This window comes from Dipodomys merriami, unplaced genomic scaffold (assembly GCF_024711535.1).
Source record: "Dipodomys merriami isolate MVZ:Mamm:240054 unplaced genomic scaffold, mDipMer1.0.p SCAF_5, whole genome shotgun sequence".
Lineage (NCBI taxonomy): Eukaryota > Metazoa > Chordata > Mammalia > Rodentia > Heteromyidae > Dipodomys > Dipodomys merriami.
This window is the reverse complement of record NW_027206068.1, coordinates 9,053,716-9,074,161: the sequence shown is the minus strand read 5'-3', so window position 1 is coordinate 9,074,161 and position 20,446 is coordinate 9,053,716. Positions and strand designations below refer to the sequence as shown.

General features: G+C 40.0%; 1 protein-coding gene across 1 annotated transcript in view; it reads right to left on the bottom strand.

Moving 5' to 3' along the window:
- Hibadh (3-hydroxyisobutyrate dehydrogenase) overlaps nucleotides 1–20,446 on the bottom strand; it is a 137,288-nt gene that overhangs the window by 100,729 nt on the left and 16,113 nt on the right. The window contains exon 3 of the mRNA XM_069996032.1: nucleotides 533–642. Coding sequence (XP_069852133.1) covers nucleotides 533–642 — 110 coding nt within the window. The remainder of the gene's footprint in view (nucleotides 1–532; nucleotides 643–20,446) is intronic.

Below are 20,446 nucleotides of genomic sequence, written 5' to 3'. Positions count from 1 at the left end.
CCAAAATGTTCACAGAGCCAGGAAAGATAGGCACTGGCTAGGAAACTCTGACCTACATTTTATTTTATTTAAAGAGCTACTGCTAATTTTAAGTCCAACTTCCCTTTAGTTCTTATTACAGATGTACTAACCCGAAGGATATACAATAACCTTTTATTATACTATAAAATGTCAGTAGTGTTCCTTCCAATGTTTGGTTTTATTTTTCATAGAACCTTTTTTCTATGAAATTATGCTTTTAATAGTCGTACAGTTTAAAATATAAGCTTTAAAAGTCTCTTAAAAATGTTACCAAGGAAAGGCTAACTTTAATGCAAGAGTTAAAGGAAAGAAACAAGTTATTCCCAAAAGTCATATTCTTCACTTCAGTGAAAAAAACAAACCCTAATAATGAGAAAGAAACCACACTGTTCACTTTATGAAATAACAAAACAGTACAGAAAGGCTTAACAAACATAATTGTAATTTCTCATTAGTTCTAACATAAGTAAAACTCCTGACAAGAAAATATCCATAGTTGAGAAATACATACTTGAGAATTCCATGTGTTCCAGAATAAACTTCTACTGTATTAATACTGGTAGGCAGCATTGTAATAATTCTGTCAGCTTTTTCAGCTACATCTCCTGGGGAAGATACTACCTTTAAAAAAAAAAAGTGCAAAGGCAGATTATTTAAATTAAAATGTAAGCAGTTTCTGCTGCATAAGTTGGATGTACTTTGTAAGCATATCTATAACAATGTACATGAAAACCAATTCTTGTTTTCTATTGATAAAATGAAAATAGCACCAGGCGCCAGTGGCTCACTCCTGTAATCCTAGCTACTCAAGAGGCTGAGACAAGAGGATCAGAGTTCAAAGAAGGCCTGGGCAGGAAAGTCCATGAGAGTCTTTTTTTTTTTTTTTGGTCTGGTCGTGGGGCCTGAACTCTGGGCCTGGGTGCTGTCCCTCAGCTCTTCAGCTCAAGGCTAGTACTCTACCACTTGAGCCACAGTGCCACTTCCAGCTTTGTTTTTTGCTTATATGGTGCTAAGGAATCGAACCCAGGGCCTTAAGCATGCAAGGCGAGCGCTCTACCACTGAGCCACCTTCCCAGCCCCAGTCCATGAGACTCTTATCTCCAATTAACCACCAAAAAACCAGAAGTGGCACTGTGGCTCAAGAGGTAGAGTTGAGTTGAAGAGCAGAGGGACAGTGCCCAGGCCCAGAGTTCAAGCCCTATGACCAACAATAACAACAAAACCAAAAAAAAAAAAAAAAAAGAAGAAGAAGAAGAAGCTTACTGATTAAAATTAAATGTCCACTTCTTGTACCTATTAAAACAGTGTATGTGGAATCAAATCTGTTCATTTTAAAGTATGAAGGGAGTTGATAGGATAGAGGCAAAAACCAAATAGTCCAGCCTTATTTGCAGATTTTGCAGATTTAACCAAGTGCTGTCAAAACATAATAGATTTTAAACAAGAAAAATTTTTCTTTTCTTTTCTTTTCTTTTTTTTTTTTTTTTTTTTGTCGGTTGTGGGGCTTGAACTCTGGGCCTGCATTGTGTCCCTGAGATCTTCAGCTCAAGGCTAACCCTCTACCACTTGAACGATAGCACCACTTCCAGTTTTCTGGTGGTTAAGAGTCTCACAGACTTTCCTGCCCGGGCTGGCTTTGAACCATGATCCTCAGATCTCAGCTTCCTGAGTGGCTAGGATTACAGGCATGAGCCACCAACACCCAGTTCAATAAAGATTTTTCAAAAACAGAAATTTTATATTTCTGTACATGCATTACGCAGTCAGTAGTGCTTAAATCACTAGGTAATTTGCTGAGTTTTTCTCTGTTCTGAACTGCACCAAAGATGCCCATAAAGCAAGGCAAAAGTAGTTTTTATCTTTCTTGCTGTTGTTTTTTAATATATGTGATTTTTTTTGTTTCTTTTGTATGTTCTTCCTCCATAGTATATCCCATTTTCACTATGTTTTATTCTGGTGCCCTGCATCTTATACATACATTTTTCTAATTTGGGGAGGGGAAGGGAAATAACAAAATGCTTAAATAAGGATACAGGATGATCCATTGTAACAATAAGATGTACAAGACACTATGTTGAAAATGAACTTTACAACTTGAGGGGGGAGGGGGAGGGGGGGAAGGGAGGGAGGAAGAGAAGAGTCAAACAGGTGGGGAGGGAAGGGATGATAGGGGAAAAACAAAGGAGGAGGTAACAATGCTCCATAGGAAATGTACTCATTAACTTACTCGTTCATGTAACTGTAACCACTCTGTACATTATCTTTACAATAAAAAATATATACAAAAAAAGTGGATATACTTAAGTGATAAAGTGTTGAAAGATGTCATTAATGGAAGTTGAGCAGTGCTGTAGGAAAAGTTAACAAGCATCCACATTACCATACTAAACTCCATTCATCCTAAACATTCATGGTTTTCCCTCAAGGGCAGTCTCCTTACAATCATAGACCTGAAGATACCAAAGGCCTACTGTACATACTCTGATAATAACAACAACAACAATAATAATGTAGTACAACCATCCAATTATAAAACTCAGCAAATTCTCAAACTAATCCCCACCATCCACCAGTCTCTATTTTCAGAGCTAAAAAAATAATAATAATACTTTCTTCTTTTTATTGTTTTGTTTTGTATTGGGCTTGAACTTAAGGCCAGAATGCTATCCCTTGGCTTTTTTATTCTACCACTTGAACCGCAGCTCCACTTCCTGCTTTTTTCTAGCTAACTGGAGATAAGTGTCTCATGAACCAGTTGGCTTCAAACTGCAATCCTCACACTCAGCCTCCTAAGTAACTAAGATCAGAGGTATAAACCACTGGCACCAGATCCCAAAAGAAATTTCTGAACAAAAAATAGTTGTGTTTTGAAGCCAGACGTAGGTGTCTCACACCTGTAATACTAGCTACTAAGGAGGCTGAGATCTAAGGATCATGGTTCAAAGCCAGCCTGGGCAAAAAGGTCCATGAGACTCTTATCTCCAATTAACCAGCAGAAACCGGAAGTGGCATTGTGGCTCAAGTGGTAGAGCACTAGCCTTGAGCTGAAGAGCTGAGGGACAGCACAGAGGCCCAGAGTTCAAGATCTATGACCGACCAAAAAAAAAAAAAAAAAAAATCATGTGTTTTGAAAAAGAAAAGATCAAGATCAGGACACAAAGCCATGACTGAGCTGACCACCAGGAAGACTGGAAAGTATGAGTTACTAGAACACATGTGTAAACTACATAAAATTATATATACTATATATACACGAGAAACACATATACAAGCATCAATGCACCCGCTTTAAAATGACCATAAGCATACTATAAAGTTGTGTTGGTGTACACATGGGTACACACACACAATCTCTGACCCTCTCCTCCTCTCAGCTCTAGATTTATTATATTCCAACTTGATACTTTGGTTGCCTACTATTAGCAACCAAAGAGAAAAGACCAAGAGTTCATTCAGATCCAAATTCTCCTTCAAGGAATCCATCCTACTTACAAGTCTCTCTAATGCCTTTCCTTCATTAAAAAGAAAGAGAGAGGGACTAGGAAGTTGGCTCAGTGGTAGAGGGCTTGCCTCGCATGCATGAGGCCCTGGATTCGATTCCTCAGCACCACATAAGCAGAAAAAAGCCGGAAGTGGAGATGTGGCTCAAGTGGGAGAGCGCTAGCCTTGAGCTGAAGAGCTGAGGGACAGCGCCCAGGCCCAGAGTTCAGACCCCAAGACTGGACAACCCCCAAAAAAAGAAAAGAATGGAAGGAAAGAAGAGAAGAGAAGAGAAGAGCTCCTTCCTTCTCAGCTCTTTCCCAGCTCTCTCTTCTCTTTTCTAGCTCTTTCTCAGCTCTTTCTCAGCTCTTTCCCACCTCTTTCCCAGGTCTTTCCCAGGCCTTTCCCAGCCACAGGGAGGGCCAACGTGGCCTGGTGCCAGCCAGAACGATGAATAAACCTACCCCTTACCTGAATACCACGTGCGTGGTGCTGTTCTTACTCGGCTACCTTTTTAAAAACCTAACATCAATGGTGCCGTGAGTCACCATTTATCCCAGTCGGATAAAGGGCTTAAAGTCAGGATAGGTGGGATTCCTCTCCGGTTTTTTCCTCTTTTTTCTTTGTTTGCCCTTCCCTTTTTGCTCTGAGGAATACCCACAGTTCTGACGGCCTTTTGCAAACCGGTCTGTCTGCTGTGGACACAGCACATCGATACCATTGCTGGCCTTCACATCCACGTCCACACCACTTCTCTACTCTGGTGAGTGAAACTATTCTCTCTGGTTCTCTGTTGCTCAGTCTCTGTCCAGACGTGGTGCCACACCCGAGAGCTCCTACAGCCTTTAGCCAGTCACCTCCGAAGCTGAGGACGCTTGGTTTTGGGGGCTTGGCCATTTCTCTCTAGAAGGCTCTGGGGGAAGTCGGAACGCCGCTTCTGCCTGGTCAGCTCTCCTTCACTCACCAGACTGACACTCCTACACATTTAATGGGGTACTGTGAGTCACACCTGAAACCCCTTTGAAATGCCTCCTGCACTCCCTGGAAAGCCAGAGAGTCTCATTTTTATGCCATTCTCAGATGTAGACAGTTTTTGCCACTGCAATGGTAAATGGTCAGAAGTCTGTTTAATTTCAGGCTCTCTTTGCTCTCTCTCTGCCATTCATGTCCAACTTTCCCTATCTCTCCTATTCTCTTTTCTACAACATTTTGGCTTGTGCCCTGAAGAGTGCGACGCAGGCTGGGTCCCCGAGACCGCCCTCTAGATTCCCTCTCAAAGGCTAGCCAATGTAGGCTTGATCTATTTGTTCAGGGTCTCTTTGCATTCTTTCAGAAATTCGGCATCTTGAGTTCGCCACATGGTGGGTTAAGGGTTTGGCCCCATCTGACCCTTAACCTTCCACCAAGCTTACCACTCCATCCATCTATTCTAAGGTACCTTGCTAACAAGTTGCTCTTTTCACAGGCCCTGGTAACTGAGGCCCAACCATTTGATGTGCTTTGTTAGCAAAGATGTCTACATATTGTTGTCAAAAATTTTAGGTTTTGAGTTTTGCCTTTTTTGTTTTGTGTTGTGTATTCTACTACTGATTATGTGGTTCTAAAATACTGGGCCTATCTGTGCTAAAATTCTCATCACATCTAACAAGTTTTGTCATTGCAGAGTATTTGTTGGTCAATTCTTGGTAAGGACCAGATAAGTTCTATTCTATTTGATCTCCTTGTTGCTTTAATTGGAAATAATAAAGGGCTTTTGTGGCAAAGATTGCAGTTCAAAGCCAGCCCAGGCTGAAAAATCCCTAAGACTCCATCTCCCAACTAACCTGCAAAGAGCCAGGCTGGAAGCATGGCTCAAGACTCTTATCTCTAACCAGCCAAACAATGGAAGTGGTACTGTAACTCAAAGTGGTAGAACACTAGCCTTGAGCAGAAGTGCTCAGAGACAGTGCCCAGGCCTTGAGTTCAAACCCCCTTGAATACCAACTGGGATAAGCCATCCCAGCAACGAGCACCTAGACTCAGCCAGACTGAGGAACAAGGGAACATGGAGAGGAGTAAGAGGAGATGATGTCACATCAGCTACTTTGTGCCTGCCCTTTCAAAATTAACCAGAGCTGGGAGGTCAGTAGAAGAAGCCTGCCCATCCAATGTCTATACTTGTCTACCTATTAACTGAACAGGAATTTACATTCTTGCCTTTGTTACCTGAATTCTCCTCTACCTTGTCACCAGATAGGGACATTTCTACCAACATTTTTCAGCCCCAAGTCCTTCCTCTTGCATTTATTTGCTCTCTAGTATTTTTTTCCAGCCCCTCAATGCCTCATGAGACTTCTCCAGACTTCATCTAAGGAATCACACCACCAAGGGACAACTGCTGCTTGCTGCCTTCTCTGGGAGGGGACCAAATTCCAGCCTTTCACCCCTAATGTTGACACCTCTTGTCAGCAGGAAGTAGCCAGAGAGAATTTGCTCCCTATATCATGATTATTAAAAGGCTGGAATGTAAGGTCCACTCCTGGATGACCAGCAGACTCCACCCTCCTCTCAGCAAAGTCTCCACCCAGTACCTGCGTTACCTAGGCAACTAGAAGAGGTCACATCTGCATCTGCTGAGGTCACATCTGAATTTGATGTGGCCACACCTTTCTCCACCCATACCCTAGATAAGGCCTGCCCAGGCCCAGACGTTCTTTCTCAGCTCTTTCCTTCTCAGCTCTTTCCCAGCTCTCTCTTTCCCAGCTCTTTCCCAGCTCTCTCTTCTCTTTTTTAGCTCTTTTCTAGCTCTTTCTCAGCTCTTTCCCACCTCTTTTCCAGGCCTTTCCCAGCTGTGTGGAGGGCCAACGTGACCTGGTGCCAGGCAGAACCATGAATAAATGTAACCCTTACCTGGAAAAAAAAAAAAAAAAGAGAGAGAAGAAAAGAAAAAAAAAAAAAGCGGGGCTAAGGCAGTCAGGGGCTGGTGGCTCATGTCTGTAATCCTAGCTACTCAGGAGGCTGAGATCTGAAGACTGCAGTTCAAAGCCAACTGGGGGGGTTCAGTGGTAGAGTGCTTACCTCACATGCATGAGGCCCTGGGTTCGATTCCTCAGTACTACATAAGCAGAAAAAAGGCTGGAAGTGGTGCTGTGGTTCAAATGGTAAGAGCGCTAGCCTTGAGCTGAAGAGCTGAGGGACAGTGCCCAGGCCCAGAGTTCAGACTCCACGACTGACCAAAAAAAAAAAAAAGTCAGCTGGGGCAGTAAAGTCCATGTGAGACTCTTATCTCCAATTAACCACTCAAAAACCACAAGTGGCATTGTGGCTCAAGCAGTAGAGCTCTAGCCCTGAGCATTAAGAGGCTCTGAGCTCAAGCCCCACAACTGACAAAATAAATAAATAAGGGACAAAGGACCATCAAGCAGATAATTGAAGACCTCTCTCCAGAATAATTTATGTAACCAAAAACTGACTTATTTCAACATACATGATGTACATGAAACTGATACATTTTCTACTAAAAAACTTGATAGATAAGCATTTTAGGTATGGCAATATCCCTTGTTTTCATGTAGTTGAAGTGTCCACGTTTTTTAATGTGTTTGATACATGTTTTGAAGAATGGAAAGTCAAATACACTGTATAATCTAAATATAAGCAAAAAAATTACATTTCAATTTTCCATAAAAGATTATCAGTTTCTGAATTAAATTCTGAGTAAAGCATTTTTGCAAATCATTCTTTAAAATTCCACATAACTGGGGCTGGGAAGGTGGCTCAGTGGTAGAGTGCTTGCCTTGCATGCATGAGGCCTTGGGTTTGACTCCTCAGCACCACATAAGCAGAAAAGGCCAGAAGTGGCACTATGGCTCAAGTGGTAGAGTGCTAGCCTTGAGCTGACAAGCTGAGTGACAGCGCCCAGGCCCCACGACCGACCAAAAGAAAAAAAAATCCACATAATACAATATTTTAACATTTTGTGAATTAATAAAGTAGGAAATAACATTATAGACCATCTTAGCTTCTAAAACAAATTTCAGTCTAAAAATACAGCATTTTAGAAACCACACTGAAGTACACTGAACGTGTATATTTGATATATAATGACATATAAACAGATCTGCCACAAATAATTTAAAAAATTCAAAATATTTCCAACAAATTACAAATATAATTACATGAATTTTTTTCTATACAAATAAACACTAATATTCAAAAAGAGTCTACTATTTCCTGGCAACAGCTCAAGTTTACTTAAGAGACACATAGCTCAAGACTTGTACATGCCTGAATCACAACACTGAGGAGTCTGACACCACCCTAGGCTATATGGCAGCTGTCAGCCTGGGCTGCATATGAGACCTAGAATAAAAATAAAAATAAGTAAATAAATAAAAAGAAAGCCAGGTGCTGGTGCATCACACCTGTCATCCTAGCTACTCAGGAGGCTAAGATCTGAGGATTGTGGTTCAAAGCCAGCCCAGATAAGAAAGTCCATGAAACTATTATCTCCAATTAACCACCAGAAAACTGCAAGTAGTGCTGTGGCTCAAGTGGTACAGCGTTAGCCTTAAGCTGAAGAGCTGAGGGACAGCACCCAGGCCCAGAGTTCAAGACCCACAACCAACCAAAAAAAAAAAAAAAAGGAAGACCCTCTGTACAGTATCTTTACATATATATATATATATACATATACATATACATATATATATACATATATATATATATGGAAGAAAAGAAACATGAGGAGGGAGAGGAGAATAGGAGTGAGGGAAAAGGAAGAGAAGGACAGAGAGAGGAGAGGGACAAAGGCAGAGAAGAAAGGGAGGTAGGGAAGAGACACTAATTCTCTACTCCTGAACTATCTCAAGAGCTGATTTCCCACTTTAACAAAGTAAATAAAATTCAAAATGATGGTGTACCTTTCAGTGGCCTTTCTTTCTACTGTAGCTCCATCTCTATATCTTCCAGGGATATCAGTAATCTCTAAAGTTTAAAAGTCAATTTCAAGTTTCCTTTTAGGAAATGGGGGTTTCTTTCATTGAAAGAAAGTCAGTTCCATTTAAATAACTCCTTGAAAGGGCCCCTAACGGGGACCAACAATTAGCTTGCAGACCACACCTCACCTCAGCTACATACCTCACAACTCCAAGCTTTTCATGCCTATGAAATGGCAGTGCCAATTCATCCAACTGCCAAGTACATGGTGTAGTCATCAGCCCCCTGCATCCCTAACATCTGCTTCTGAGGATGCTTGGTTTGCCAGAGTACTGCTAACCCCTCAATTATAAAGCAAAGTAGTGTCAAAAGCTCACAGGCCTGGAAAAAATACACACTGATAGTAACAGTTGGAATGGCACCACTACCCTTACCACAATGTCTCTATATCTAATGACTATTTGGTACACTACAGTAAGTCTCTAATTTGCACTACAGAGCTATGTTTCTTAGACAGTTAGAAATTCAAATTGATGTGATGCCTTCAAAACTCTGAAATAACTGACAAAATTTGGCCACAACTCAAAAGCTGGGGGGGGGCGGGGAGAGCCTCCTTGCCAATCTGACACTATCCACAAAACCCTTTAGCAGCCAAACTAATTAGAATCCTTTCTATTACATTTGCTAATTGAGTGAATAGGAAAGACTGCATGAATCAAAGAAAGGAATACTAATTTAGAGAAGACAGAGACCCAGCCTTAGTTACAACTCAGCCAAGAAGTCAAGTGCAATTTGGTGTAAATCACTAAATCTCTCTAGCTGCAGCTTCCCAAAAAAATAGTGTAAGTATAAAAGTATAAATAGTATAAGTTACATAGGTTATCTTTATCATCAAAATAGAAAAGAAGCTTAGAAATATTTTTCATATTTAGTAACCTTAAATCCCAGGAAGACTGGTCTTGTGAAAAGGGGCTAATGGGAACTGAAGAGCCTGCAATGAGACAGTACAAATGGACAAATTCACAGGACTTGCAAAATTCAGGTCTTCAGTACCTTTGCAGCTCTCAACAATCCCCAGCCTGACTGATGGGATTTGTCCAGGAAAAAATCTACTGATGCCATTCATCTTATTTTGAACTACTACAAATTAAAATGATTCTACTTCTCTATTATCTCAACTTTGACTATAGGAGACTAGTTCCCATGGAAGAGTCAATTCCTCTGGACTTTTAATTCATCCATATGCTAGCATGCATCACCAACAAATGTGTAATAGAAAGAATAAAGTAACAGTAAAGAATACAGTAGATAAAATCTGCTTTGCTGGAGGAATAAACAAAAAGAGCCAAGAATAATCTGAAGGTGCCATACTTTTGTTTTTATATCTTCATTAGGAGACAACTTTTCTAAGTTATTTATATTAGAGAAAAATTACTGTCTCTTCTAGACAAAAATCACCTATGTTCAGCACTGTTTCAAAGTAAGCAAACTGGAAACAGAAACTTGCAAAGAAATGGCATGAACAAAACCTTCTTAAACTTAATCACTCTTACATTATTTAAACTTTCAAAGTGGAGATGCAGACCTTCAAAATTACACTACATTTGAAAATTGACAAAAATGGTTTGTGCCTACATCTTGAAACATTTGGTCAGTAATGATAAAGTCCTCTCAGCAAGAAGCTTTTAAAGTTCTCATTTAATAAGAGCTAAGTAGATGGCAGATTCAGTCACAAAAGATTTACTTAACCAAACATCTCACAATCTGCCAACCCAAAAACAACAAAATGGTTTCCAAACATTTAAGGAGAAAACATAAGAAAAGAGGATCTAATTAAGCCTAGAAATTAGCCAGAAAACAAACACAGAAATTATGCATATGTACGAGACTTTTGGTATGGATCAGAGCATCTCCAAGGAAAATCCTAAACAATGAAAATGAACCACAAGCCTTAATGCTAAGGCTTAAATTACAAAGAAAAACAAGTCTCTTCTACAAAGTAAAAATGGAATGGAGAGGAAAAAAACAGAATAGATCCTTAAAGCAAGGTTGTTGTCATACCACTTTAGCTCCTAGTTTTTTAACTTTGATCACTGTTCTTTCATCTAAAGTAACATCTACAGGGTTGAGAATGTAGCTTAGCAGTACAGTGTTTGCCTAGCATGCATAAACCATGTAAACAGAAAAAGCTGGAAGTGGCACTGTGGTTCAGGTGGTAGAGTGCTAGCCTTGAGCAAAAAGAAGCTCAGGGACAGTGCTCAGGCTTTGAGTTCAAGCCCTAGGACTGATTAAAAAAAAGAACAAACAAACAAATAAAATAAGATTTACAATTCTCTTCCCAAGCACTTTGGACATAGATTTGGTAACTCAGCCATGACAAAAGTATACTTCTATGCGTGGTGTTGGGGAAAAATAAGCGTGGAGAAATATAGTACAGATACAACCATCACCACCATGGTAATAATAGTGGCAGCAGCAGACATAGTTCTTTTTTTTTTCTGGTGTTTTTTTTTTTTATTATGATTAAGTGATTACAAAATTTCCCAAATTTCACAGTATTGTGGAATAATGATGCTCATTTAAAGTCACAAGCTCATTCTAACTTTCCTGGAGCAAATTGTCTATCACAGTCTATAACATATAACGGTGTACACATATACACTATACATGTGATCAGCAGCATGGAGTTATTTAGCAGTGGTTCAACAAGATGAGTGGAAGTTCTTTGTTTCTTTAGTTCTGTTAATTTTGTTGTATCACCTAACATTTTGGATTTAACATCCACGTATCAGGGAGACCATGTCCCGTTTGTCTCTTTGCTCTTGGCTTACCTCGCTCAACATGATTTCTTCTAGCTCCATCCATTTCCCTGCAAATGCCATTATTTTGTCATTTCTAATGGCTGCATAATATTCCATTGTGTATAGATACCACAATTTTTGGATCAATTCATCTGCAGTGGGGCACATAGTTCTTTTTTTGCTGGTCTTGGGGCTTTATCTCAGAACTGGTGCTGTCCTTGAGCTTCTTTTGCTCAAGGATATTGTTCTATCCCTTGAGCCACAGATCTATTTCTGGCTTTTGCAGGGTAGTTTATTGGAGATAAAAGAGTCTCACAGTCTTTCCTGCCCAGGTTAGCTTGGAACCATGATTCTTAGATCTCATCCTCCTGAGTAGCTAGGATTTCAGGTGTGAGCCACCAGTGCTCAGCAGAAATAGTACTTTCTATGTGCCAGGTTCTATAGAACTAAGCCAGAGCAAAGGAGAGGAATAAGCAGAGAAAGATCAAGAAATTTGCTTAAAGACAAACAGCTAGCATATGGCAGAGCTGGGATTTGGACCCAAGTATCTGATTTGAAAGTTTGTGTTCTTGGGCTGGGAATGTGGCTTAGTGGTAAAGTGCTTGCCTAGCATGCATGATGCCCTGGTTTCAATTCCTCAGTACCATATACTAGAAAAAATATGGAAGTAGTGCTGTGGCTCAAGTGTTAGAGTGCTAGCTTTGAGCAAAAGAAGCTCAGGGACAGTGCCCAGGCCCTGAGTTCAAGCCTCAGGACTGGCAAAAGAAGAGAGGAAACCCAAATTATCAAGATCAGGGATGCCACAGAAAAAAAATCACAAGAAGTACCCAAGATATCCAAACAACTATAAAGGACTATTTTCAAAAGTTATACTCTCTAAAGAAAGAAAACCTAGAAGAAATGGAGGCATTTTTAAAGAAATACAGTTGCCCAAACTGAGCAAAGAAGAAGTAAAACAATTAAATAAGCCAATATCTTACAACGAGATACAGGAAGCAATCACAAGTCTTCCAACAAGGAAAAGCCCAGGACCAGATGGATTCACAACAGAATTCTGTAAGACCTTTAAAGAAGAGCTAATACCCATACTCTTCAAGCTCTTCAGAGAAGCAGAAGAGGGAGCTATCCCAAACTCATTCTACGATGCCAATTATCACACTCATACCCAAACCAGGCAAAGACCTAGCCAAAAAAGAAAATTACAGACCAATCTCCTTCATGAACACAGATCCTTAAAAAAATTGTAGCTAACAGAATCTAGAAACACATTTTAAAAAAATCATACACTACGACCAGGTAGGCTTCATCCCAGAGATGCAGGGATGGTTTAACATACGTGAATCAATAAATGTAATCCAACACATCAAGAGAGCCAAGGTCAAGAATCACATGATTATCGCCACAGATGAAGAAAAGGCTTTTGATAAAATACAACATTCATTCATGTTAAAAGCTCTGGAGAAAATAGGAATAGAAGGAACATTCCTTAAAACAATAAAAAGCCATATATGACAGACCAATAGCCAATATTATACTTAATGGGGAAAAACTACATCCAATTCTCCTAAAATCAGGAACAAGGCAAAGATGCCCACTGTCTCCACTCCTCTTCAATATAGTCCTGGAACCCTTAGCCAGGGCAATAAGGCAAGAAAAAGACATTAAAGGGATCCATATAGGGAAAGAATAAGTTAAACTATACCTTCATGATCCCAAAAGCTCCATCCCCAAACTCTTAGAAATTATAAATCACTTCGGCGGGATACAAAATCAACCCACAAAAATCAATCACCTTGGGCTGGGAAGGTGGCTCAGTAGTAAAGCACTTGCCTTGAATGTATGAGGCCCTGGGTTCGATTCCTCAGCACCACATAAGCAAAAAGAAAAAAGCAGGAAGTGGCACTGTGGCTCAAGTGGTAGAGTGCTAGCCTTGAGCTGAAGAGCTGAGGGACAGCGCCCAGGCCCAGAGTTCAGGCCCCATGACCGGACCCAAAAAAAATAAAAAATCAGTCACCTTCCTGTACACTGACAATGTACAAGCAAAAAGGGAAATAAAGGAAGCAACTCCATTCATAATAACCCCCCCAAAATAAAATATTTAGGAATTAACCAAAGATGTAAAAGAACTATTTAACGAACATTATAGAAACTTAAAGAAAGAAATTACAGAAGACACTAGGAAATGGAAAGACCTTCCATGCTCTTGGATAGGTAGACTTAATATAGTGAAAATAGCAATACTGCCAAAATTAATATACAAATTCAATGCAATTCCTATTAAAATCCCAATGATGTACATTTCTGAAATACAGAAAACAGTCCAAAAATTCATATGGAACAACAGAAGTCCTAGAATAGCCAAAACAATTCTAGGCAAAAAAGACAACATGGGAGGGATCTCGATGCCGGACTTCAAACTCTACTACAGAACCATAATAACAAAGACAGCATGGTACTGGCACAAAAACAGACCTGAAGACCAATGGAATAGAATAGAAGATCCAGAAATAAAACTACACACCTACAGTCAGCTGATATTTGACAAAGGAGCCAAAGACATACAGTGGAAGAAACACAGCCTCTTCAACTACTGGTGCTGGGAAAACTGGGCGGCCACATGCAGAAAACTAAAAGTGGACCCCAGCCTATCACCATGCACCAACATCAACTCAAAATGGATTAAAGACCTTAATATCAAACCTGAATCTCTGAAACTACTGCAGGACAGAGTAGGAGAGACACTTGAACTAATAGGCACAGGAAGGAACTTCCTGAACAGAGTCCCAGGGTCACAACAAATTAGAGAGAGACTTGACAAATGGGAGTACCTTAAAATAAAAAGTTTTTGCGCAGCTAAAGCTATAGCAACCAAGCTAGAAAGACAACCAACTAACTGTGAAAAAATATTTACCAGCGATATATCAGACAAGGGGTTAATATCCAGTATATACAGGGAACTCAAGAAACTAATCCCTCCCAAACTTAACAAACCAATTACTAAATGGGCAAAGGAACTAAAGAGAGACTTCTCAAAAGAAGAGATAAAAATGGCTAAGAAGCACGTGAGGAAATGTTCGCCATGCCTGGTGGTGAAGGAAATGCAAATAAAGACAACCCTGAGATACCACCTTACCCCAGTCAGAATGGCCCACATCCTCAAGTCAGTCAACGACAAATACTGGAGGGCATGCAGAGAAAGAGGAATCCTATTACACTGCTGGTGGGAATGTATACTTATACAACCACTTTGGAAAGCAGTCTGGAAGGTCCTCAGAAGGCTAAATATTTACCTCCCTTATGACCCAGTCATACCACTTCTAGGCATCTATCCTGAGCAACAAGAACCAGGATACAAGGACACGTGCACCTCCATGTTTATTGCAGCACTGTTCACAATAGCCAGGATATGGAAACAACCCAGATGTCCCACCACAGATGAATGGATCCAAAAATTGTGGTATGTATACACAATGGAATACTATGCAGCCATTAGAAAGGGCAAAATAATGGCATTTGCAGGGAAATGGATAGAGCTAGAAGAAATCATGTTGAGCGAGATAAGCCAAGAGCAAAGAGACAAATGGCACATGGTCTCCCTGATAAGTGGATGTTAAATCCAAAATGTAAGGTGATATGACAAAATTAACAAGACTTAAGAAACAAAGGACTTCCACTCATCTGGTTGAATCACTACTAAATAACCCCATGCTGCTGATCACATGTACGGTATATATGTGTACACCAGAGGGAAACCAGGAGGACGACACAGAACTAGAGGGAAAAACATACATCAGCGGGACCCATCAGCTGCCCTGGACATTGACCAAAATGAAATAAGCAACTCAATGGCAGCGATGGGAGGGAGGGAATGAGTGGGAAAGAGGGAACAGCTGACGCTATGCAAAACAAAAGAAACGTAGATATCACCCAATATGGAAGAAATAACTGTATTGCAAAGCTCATAGAACTCATAAATGTTAAAGACCATGATAGACAATTTGCTCAATGAAAGTTAGAATGTGTTTGTGACTTCAACTAAGCATCACTATCCCACAATACTGTGAAATTTGGGGAATTATGTAACTGCTTAATCACAATAAAAAATTTGAAAAAAGAATTTTGTGTTCTTAAACCCCTATGTTCATAATTTACCAATTCCTGACTTCTAGTATATATGAAGGCCTGATAATTATCATCAGTTACATTCTTAGGGAAAAAAACACTAAAAGTTCAGATGATGAGCTGTTGGTCAAATCTAAGAATCCAATAGAAAGGATATAATAAAAGAATATTAATAAAGTCAAAATTTTTATGGCCAGAAATAACAAATTAGATGAATTATAAATGCCCTGTCAGAATAGGTAAGCATTGCAACAATGAGAAGTACAAAATGTCATGTCAAAACCAGCTTTACAATGTCGGTGTGGGGGGGGAGGGGGGTATAATTGGGTGGGGGGAGGGGGGAGGCGGGGAAGGGAGGTGAAGGGTAAACAAAGGAGGAGGCTGCAATGCTTGGTAAGAAATGTATGCATTATCCTGCCCATGTAATTGTAGCCCCTTAAAAAAAAAAAAAAAAAAAAAAAAAGAATAGGTAAGCATTTAAAGGCAAAAATAAAATGTTTAAATATAGTCATGTAAAGCAAAATAAAAGTGTCAAATGTACTGCTTTAAGGTCTTAGAGAGCCAGCTGATTATTCTTTGAGCTAGATATATCTATTTGGGAACTTTTTGTTCCCTGCAAATCTTCTCCTGAAAGCACAGAAACTTCAGAGGTCAACTATGCTATCTTTCTGTAATCTTTGAGAGGAAAAAAACAAAAAAACAAAAAACTACTTGTTTTCCTTGGCTTCAACCTCATCCCATTAACTTTAAATAGTAACATGGGAGGGCAAATGAGGGAAGATAGATACCTGTCACTAAATGTATATGTCAACTTATGGATACTCCTAACTTTTTAACCTGTAATCCCTTCAGAACATTCTTGCAATGGCAAGAAGTTTCAAGATTTGCACACAGACATTTTTTTTTTTTTTTTTTTTTGGTCAGTCATTGAGCTTGAACTCTGGGCCTGGGCACTGTCCCTCAGCTCTTCATCTCAAGACTAGCGCTCTACCACATGAACCACAGCACCACTTCTGGTTTTCTGGTGGTTTATTGGAAGTAAGAGTCTCACGGACTTTCCTGCCCAGGCTGGCTTTGAACTGAGACCAGATCTCTGCCTCCTGAGCAGCTAGGATTACAGGCGTGAGCCACCAGCACCCAGCTAGACATTTTTTTTCTATCTCATTTCCAGCCTTGTCTTTGCTTTATAGCAATAGAATGAAATTCATTTTTGCTTTCAATCAAGACTTTTTAAGATTAAATGTAGGGGGAGGCGGAGAAGGGAAGTGAAGGGTAAACAAAGGAGGAGGCTGCAATGCTTGGTAAGAAATGTATGCATTATCCTGCCCATGTAATTGTAGCCCCTCTGTACAGCATGTTCTCAAATAAAATAAAATACAATTTAAAAAAAAAAAAAAAAAAAAAGATTAAATGTAGCCATAAAACAGTAACATTGACATTTTAGTATATCAGAATTTAACTCATCCAGATTAGTAGTAATTTTAAAGTCATACTCCCAGGAATTCATAGTTGTTCAAATGACACTGTTACTATCCAAACATTTCCTAACCTGCCAATATAAATTATTTATCAACCAGAGTTTTCAGAGTAGAGGCATGGCTCAAATGGTAGAGTACCTGCTTACCAAAAACAAGGCCCTGGGTTCAAACCCTAGTACCACCAAAAAAGAAAAGATTTTTTATTATGACCAGATACTTACCCTTAGGCCCATTGCTTTTTAGCACCTTCAACCTTAATCTTTATTCATGGACATTTCATTCTTCTACCCACTTCTTATGACCACTACTAACACAATCAATGTGAAGGCCATGGAAGATAGAAAAACAGGATTCTGTCTTCTAGGTTTCCTGTGTTAGTGTGAACCACATACAGAATATTTCCCACTGGATGTTGCTTCTCAACACAAGAAGGGAAAGCAAGTCTGCACTATTGGCTAATCTAATCACAAGGAAGAAGGAAAAACTGTTAATTGAGTCTATGTTCCAGAACTCTTAAGTTCCTTGTCTTCATAACTTCTATTTCAGACGACATCATTTCTCCTAGATGGTGAGCAAAGAGTATACAATATTTCTATAGTTCTCATCAGAAACAAAATGACTAGAGAATTATTTAGCTTTCTTCCTTGAAAACTGTCCGACCATATTATTACAGCCAAATGACTATTTTATTTTATTTCTCTTTTGCCAGTCCTGAGGCTTGAACTCAGGGCCTGGGTACGGTCCCTTTTAATCAAGGCTAGCACTCTACCACTTGAACCACGGTGCCACTTCCAGCTTTTTCTATTTATGTGGTACTGAGGAACCGAACCCAGGGACTCATGCATGCTAAGCAAGCACTCTATCACTAAGCTACATTCCCAGCACCAAACGACTGTTTTAATAGAAATTTCCTTGTAATATTAGTTCTTGCAACCTGGGACACATTCAACACCTTGTCATATCCAACAACTTGTCTAACTACAACAGTAAGGAAGCTAGGGACTATGGCAGGCACTCAAGCTTTAACTGCCAACCTAACTCAAAAACCTTCATCAAATGGAATTGAAGAAATTCTCCTTTGACCTCATTCTTAACCCTAAATATCCTCTAGTTGTCTACTTAAATGTCTAGAGAACTCTCTAAACTGCCTTGCAACTAAAATATTGTATTTTTTTTTTAAAGCCTGACATGGGTGGCTCACGGCTGTAATCCTAACTACTCAGGATGTTGAGATCTGAGGATCACGGTTCAAAGCCAGCCCAGGCAAGAAAATCTGTGAGACTCTTATTTCCAATTAACCACCAGAAAACCGGAAGTGGCACTGGGGCAGAGTGTTCACCTTGAGCTGAATAGCTCAGGGACAGCACTCAGGCCCAGAGTTCAAGCCAGACCAAAACTAGTATGATCTTTTACCTTTTCTTCCTTATTAAATTTAGAATCACACATTTGTGTGTTTTGATAATCTAATGCCCACTACTGGTCCCCAAAGAACTATGACTCTTTTTTATATAATTTTTTTTATTGTGAAAATACCGTACAGAGGGGTTACAATTACATGGGCAAGATAATGAGAACTATGACTCTTGTTATGGGCTACTGTCCAGTGCCTGGCACACAGGAAGTACTCAAGAAATATCTGTTGAATTGGTGATTTAATGAAGGTCTTGTCCCCTATTTTGCTACGGTAGTTTACAGGAATCTTAGCTACAGCAATCATTACAACAAAAGGTAACTTTCAGGAGGAAAAATAAATTGTCTGTTAAATAGAATGTAATACATAAGAAGTAACAGCTGGGCTGGGAAGGTGGCTCAGTGGTAGAGGGCTTGTCTTGCATGCATGAGGCCCTGGGTTCAATTCCTTAGCACCACATAAGCTGAAAATGGCGCTGTGGCTCAAAAAAAAAAAAAAAAAGAAGTAACAGCTGAATACAACAGTGCAAAAAAAACATAAATTTCTACCTAACATTGACATACAGTATTTGCTATGTGCCAAACACTACTCTAAATTCTCTATATATTAACTCATTTAATCCTCTTAACATCCCTACGAAAAAGTTATGTTGAGCTGGGAAGGTGGCTCAGTGGTACAGTCCTTGCCCTGCATGCATGAGGCCCTGGGTTTGATTCCTCAGCACCACATAAGCAGAAAAAGCTGGAAGTGGCACTGTCCTCAAGTGGTAGAGCGCTAGCCTTGAGCTGAAGAGCTGAGGGACAGTGCCCAGTCCCAGAGTTCAGGCCCCATGACCAAAAAGAAAGAAAAAGGTATGGTTGGATTTTTTTTTTTTTTTTTTTTTTTTTTTTTTTTTTTTGTCGGTCGTGGGGCTTGAACTCTGGGCCTGGGCGCTGTCCCTCAGCTCTTCAGCTCAAGGCGAGCGCTCTACCACTTGAGCAGCGCCAGCACCACTTCCCGTTTTCTGGTGGTTTATTGGAGATAGGAGTCTCACGGTCTCTCCTGCCCGGGCTGGCTTTGAACCGCGATCCTCAGATCTCAGCCTCCTGAGTAGCTAGGATTACAGGCGTGAGCCACCAGCGCCCGACGGATTTTTTTTTTTAATCCTAATTTCACACAAAAGGAAACCAAGGTTTGGAGACATTAAAGGAAATAAAATAAAAAATAATCTTGCCCCAAATCGCAGAGATACTAAATAGTGAAGGCAGATTCCAAATCCAGACATTTTATAGAGTCCCTGACTTGGCTGTGTTTCACACAGTTGTAGCAACAAATTGCCACAAACACAGTGCTGAAAACAACAGAAACTTAGCCAGCTGTAGTGACTTCAGCTTGTAATCTCAACTACAGCATAATGGCTGCATGCAATGACATGCACGTGTCATCCACAGCAACATGTAAAGCACCAGTAGGAGGATAACAATCCAGGCCTGTTTGGGTATAAAAAGCAAACCTATCTCAAAAATGACCAATGCAAAAAGGAGCTTCAGGCATGACGCAAATGGTAGAGTTTCTGCCTCGCAAGCAGGAATCTCCAGTGCCACTAAAAAATTAAAAATACATACTCATGTGAAGTTCTGGAGAGCAAAAGTCTGAAATCACATTATTAGCAGGGCTATGCTTCTTCCAAAAGCTCTAAAAAAGATTCTTCTTTTAGCTACTGGTGGCTTCTGGCATTCCTTGATTTGCAGGAGAATAACTTTAAAGTCTGCCTCCATTTTCAATGGCCTTTCTGTGACTGTGTCTTCTCCCTTCATGTCTCTTGGAAGGACATTTCATGTTAGACTTAGGAAGGATATCATCTCAAGATTCTTGTCTTACTCCCATCTTTAAACACCCTGTTTCCAAAATGGTGATATGTCTTGGAGCTTGGTAAGAGCAAAGAAAGATCTTTTTTGCTGGGGTCATGCCCAGTTTCCCACTTCTAACGGCTTCACTAAGCTATAATTTGTATATTATACAACTTGTCCACTTAAGATATATTATTTGATGGCTTTAACGACAGTCACAAATATGTGCAACTATCACCAGGGCCAATTTTTACCCTTTTCAAAAGAACTATATATCCATGAACTATTACTTCTCTATACCTTCCTCCATCTCCTCCGCCTCCACATGAAGCAGCTAATATGCCTTCCATCTCTGCAAATTTCCTTACTACAGAAATGGAACTCCAG